Below are 4,441 nucleotides of genomic sequence, written 5' to 3'. Positions count from 1 at the left end.
ATACACATATATACACACACACACACATATACGACAGGCTTCTTTCAGTTTCCGTCTACCAAATCCACTCAAGGCTTTGGTTAGCCCAAGGCTATAAAAGAAGACACTTGCCCAAGGTGCCACGCAGTGGGACTGAACCCGGAACCATGTGGTTTGTAAGCAAGCTACTTACCACACAGCCACTCCTACGCCTCTTACATAAAAATAGATATAAAATAACAAGCAGATAGGTGGATAAAATAATTTCAAATTTTGGCACAAGGCCAGCAATTTCAGAAGAGAGGGTAATTCGATTACATCGACCCCAGTGTTGTACTGGTACTTATTTTGTTGGCCTCAAAAGAATGCAAAAAAAGTTGACCTCAGTGGAATTTGAACTCAGAACATAGATGGATGAAATGCTGCTAAGTATTTTGCCTGATGTGTTAACAATTTTGCTAGCAGAGGTTTTTTTCTCAGTTATGTCGACCACTTATTTGGTGGAAATGTTTATATATCATCACTTTTGTTATTGATTCTAATCCACTCAAACCATTTATTTTCTTGTAAAGAGCTTTGTCTAAAAGTGATGCCAAAACCATCATGTTATTTATTTATTTATTTATTTATTTATTTTATCTCTGGAATATAGACACCGAGTAAATTACTTAGCAACTTAACCAGGTCAATGTCTTCCCCTTCATCTGGTTTAAACCATCATTCTCATGAAAATACACCATCAAGCCTTATGAAATTTTACAATGAAAAACGTATGTATGCTACATTATTATTATTTTTATTATTGTTGTTGTTATTTTTCTTTTTTCAATCTTGTTTCCATTTCTTGCCGAGTGTCATCCTGACACTTAGGGCAAAGAAAATCACTGTACACATTAGTAGGCCATTAAAATAAACATCCCAGATTCTTCATTTATAAAGTCAAGTTATGTGATAGAAAAAAAAGGGGAAAAAAGAAAGACAGAAAAGGGAGGAAAAAGAAAAAAATTGACAAAAAAGAAAACAAAGAAAAAATGGAAAGAAAATTCACAGTGACAATGTTCTTCTTAATACATGTGACGTACAAGTTAAAACAATCTTTTGCACTTCTTGCATAGATGGTAAGCCAAGGATCATTCTCAAATAATTTTCAGTTCCTTTTTTGATCTTTCTAAGTACTCTTATAATCACTGGTATTGTAACTGTCTTGAGATGTCACATTTTTTCAATTTCAATGAGCAAATCATTATATTTTCTGAGCTTGTCAAATTGTTTTGCCTAGATATTATGATCACAAAGAATGCTCATGTTGCTCAATAAACAGACTTTGTTTTGGTCTTATTATTATTATTATCATAATTAGGGTGTTACGCCATGATCTTGAGGTCATGGTTTCAATTCCTAGACTGGGTGGCACGTTGTGTTCTTCAGCAAAATGCTTCACCTCGTCAATTCAACACCATCACATGTGGTACACCGTGCACCTGTTCAAGCAACATTGATTTGATGGAGGGAGTGAGCTAATGTACAGCATATACATTTGATCACCATAAACAAAATCATTTGAGCAGGTCGTTTGGCAAAGACTGAACACTCATATGTTGTCTTCTACTTGAGAGTTCATCATTATTATCATCGTCACCATCATCTAAAGCTATTTATTAAAGCTATTTTTTAAACATTTAAAACTTAATCCAAATCTAATTCATTATTATTTATAAAATAAATGTTATTGTCTTATCTATATTGTTCTGTTGATGTTAATACTAATTCTTTTCTATGGTTTCCTGCGAGTGTTTTTCACTGTAACAAACAATACACCTTCTTGTGTTCGTCAAGTATCAATAATACTCAGATTATGAAAGTATTGTGGTTCACTTGAAGCATTGTGTATTGTTTGTAAAGAATAAAAAGTTTAGAATGGTACAATGCACTATAAAACAAAAAATGGACTATATACCTGTTGTAATTTGGTTATCTATAGTCCGATGATATTTCGGAATTACAATTCCTTCTTCAGGTCTCCTTAGATGGGGACTCCATCTAAGAAGATCTGAAAAAGGAATTGTAATTCCGAAATATCATCGGACTATAGATAACCAAATTACAACAGGTATATAGTCCATTTTTTGTTTTATAGTGCATTGTTGTACCATTCTAAACTTTTTATTCTTTACTCAGATTATAATTTTTCTTTGCTATTCACCTCATCTTTATAGTAAATTTTTATTACATATTATATCTATGCTATATTTTGATATCTGCTCTTAGGACACCTAGGAGTCATGACCTAGGTGGGCCAGGCTCCCATAGAGTGTTAGGTAAAAGGGCTGAAACATTTGTTGGATGGGAGTCCTTCCTCTGAAGATCTCCCCTGTTGTGTGCTTGCCTTGCAGCAAGTTTCTATTATTTTATTTTTTTCCGTCATCAAGTGTTTAGATCCAGATAATTGGAAAGTGAACTGATCAAAGTGGGGTTTAAATACAATAGTATAAATGTCTAGAAAATTATAATCTTAATTACAGTAACTCGTTTCAAGCATTTAAGCATTCAATGTGAACAGTATTGTTTTCTTGTCAGGTTCCTGCTAATTTAGTGTATTTAGGTCGACAGGGTTAAGAGGGTATATATAGTATGCTGTTTTTGTTATATATTTATATGCAAAGGCGCAGGAGTGGCTGTGTGGTAAGTAGCTTGCTTACCAGCCACATGGTTCCAGGTTCATTCCCACTGCATGGCACCTTGGGCAAGTGTCTTCTACTATAGCCTTGGGCCGACCAAAGCCTTGTGAGTGGATTTGGTAGACGGAAACTGAAAGAAGCTCGTCGTCTATATGTATGTGTGTGTGTGTTTGTCTGTCTGTGTTTGTCCCCCCAACATTGCTTGACAACCAATGGTGGTGTGTTTACGTCCCCGTAACTTAGCGGTTTGGCAAAAGAGACCGATAGAATAAGTACTAGGTTTACAAAAGAATAAGTCCTGGGGTCAGTTAGCTTGACTAAAGTCGGTGCTCCAGCATGGTTGCGATCAAATGACTGAAACAAGTAAAAGAGTAAAGAATGTATTGTGTTAATTATCCTACTGAGAAGATGCTGTAGAATATTTATGGTTACCAAAGCTATACTTTGTATTGAGTATAAAGTTGCAAGTTCTGCTGTTTTTAGGTTCTTTTTATCATTTTTAGTGCTCTGATTATTATTGGTATTGTTACTACTGTAATTTCCCACATGATACTTATTTCAACTTTGAGAAATTTATCTTTTGAGAACTTTGTTTTCTTGAAGGTCTCTTAGAATGCATAAATCCTTGTCTTTACTTTTTATTACACTCAATAGCTCTTCATTTCTAAAATGAATAAAAGAAAAAAGTGTTTGTTTTTGGACGAGGCTTACAAGTTTCAGTGTCTCTAACTAGGAAAATAACATTGCTTTTTGGTTTATTTCCAGAAAAATTATCAAGCTCTACACCAACTTTAAAGAAAGCTCAATCGTTAAACAGTCTTTCAAGATGGCTGAAAAGAAAACCACAAGATGACAATGAAAATGTGGAATCTGACGGAAGTTCTCCAAAGAAACTTACGTATAGTGAACCATTTCTGGATTCTTCTTTTACTTTCAAAGACATTTCTCAAGGCGAACATTGTAAACAGGTACAAAATGAAGACACAGCCTCATTCCATTCATCTAATGAAACTGAGCCTGTTTCAGATTCAGGATTGTCTCTCAGTCAACCTGAATCTTCACAAAGCCAAACAGAATCCCATTCCTCTCTATCAGTTTATTACCATAGTTCTTCACCTGAAGGACATACAGCCAGTGTTAAAAGTGAAGAATCACAATCACAAGCTTCTGAGTTACAAGAACAGGAGACAGAAAGAGAAATGGTGACAAAGAGTGAAGTGATTACAAAATATGTAAGTTATCATTTATATACCTTTATTTGAGAAACCATAATAGTGAAGTCTATACAACTATTATAATATTATTGTTGGCTCCATATGGGTAGGGCTGTGGCACAGAGGAAGGTCAACCAAAAACTTGAGAGAACCAACGAATCAAACACTCTAAATACATTGTGTTTTAATGTGTTCTGTGATCACATTGAAAATAGTAGATGATTGGGATCTATTTTAAAACGGGGGCCACATTTTTCATTAATGTTTTACGTAGTGTTTTTGGTACGGAAAGACTTTCAAACTTCGTATACTTATCTATTTTGTGTTATAGAACAGAAAAATATTTTTGTATTCGAATTTATTTCATGTAAAAAATTGTCTTATTTCGATAATTTCAACCAATCACTGACAAGTATTCAGTTGTTTACATTTACTCCTTTGGCTGATTAAGCGATGTAAAGCATATTTAATCTCCATCGATTCGTTTTATTTGCTTTTTTCATTTTAAATTTGCTTTAACCCTAACCCTAACCCTAGGGTTAGGGTTAGGGTTAATTGTTTCAGAATCGT

The 4,441-nt window shown here is 34.1% G+C and overlaps 1 protein-coding gene across 2 annotated transcripts in view; it reads left to right on the top strand.

The window, feature by feature from the left end:
- The window catches only part of LOC106867657 (mismatch repair endonuclease PMS2), a 42,752-nt gene that overhangs the window by 30,669 nt on the left and 7,642 nt on the right, over positions 1-4,441 (top strand). For both annotated transcript variants that reach the window (XM_014912589.2, XM_014912588.2), the window contains exons 15-16: positions 632-749; positions 3,423-3,889. In XM_014912589.2, the coding sequence (XP_014768075.1) occupies positions 632-749; positions 3,423-3,889 (585 nt within the window). The remainder of the gene's footprint in view (positions 1-631; positions 750-3,422; positions 3,890-4,441) is intronic.

The sequence above is a fragment of the Octopus bimaculoides genome, chromosome 1 (genome assembly GCF_001194135.2).
Source record: "Octopus bimaculoides isolate UCB-OBI-ISO-001 chromosome 1, ASM119413v2, whole genome shotgun sequence".
NCBI classification, from domain to species: Eukaryota; Metazoa; Mollusca; class Cephalopoda; order Octopoda; family Octopodidae; genus Octopus; species Octopus bimaculoides.
Note: the sequence above shows the minus strand (reverse complement) of the source record. Positions and strands in the feature narration are given on the sequence as shown.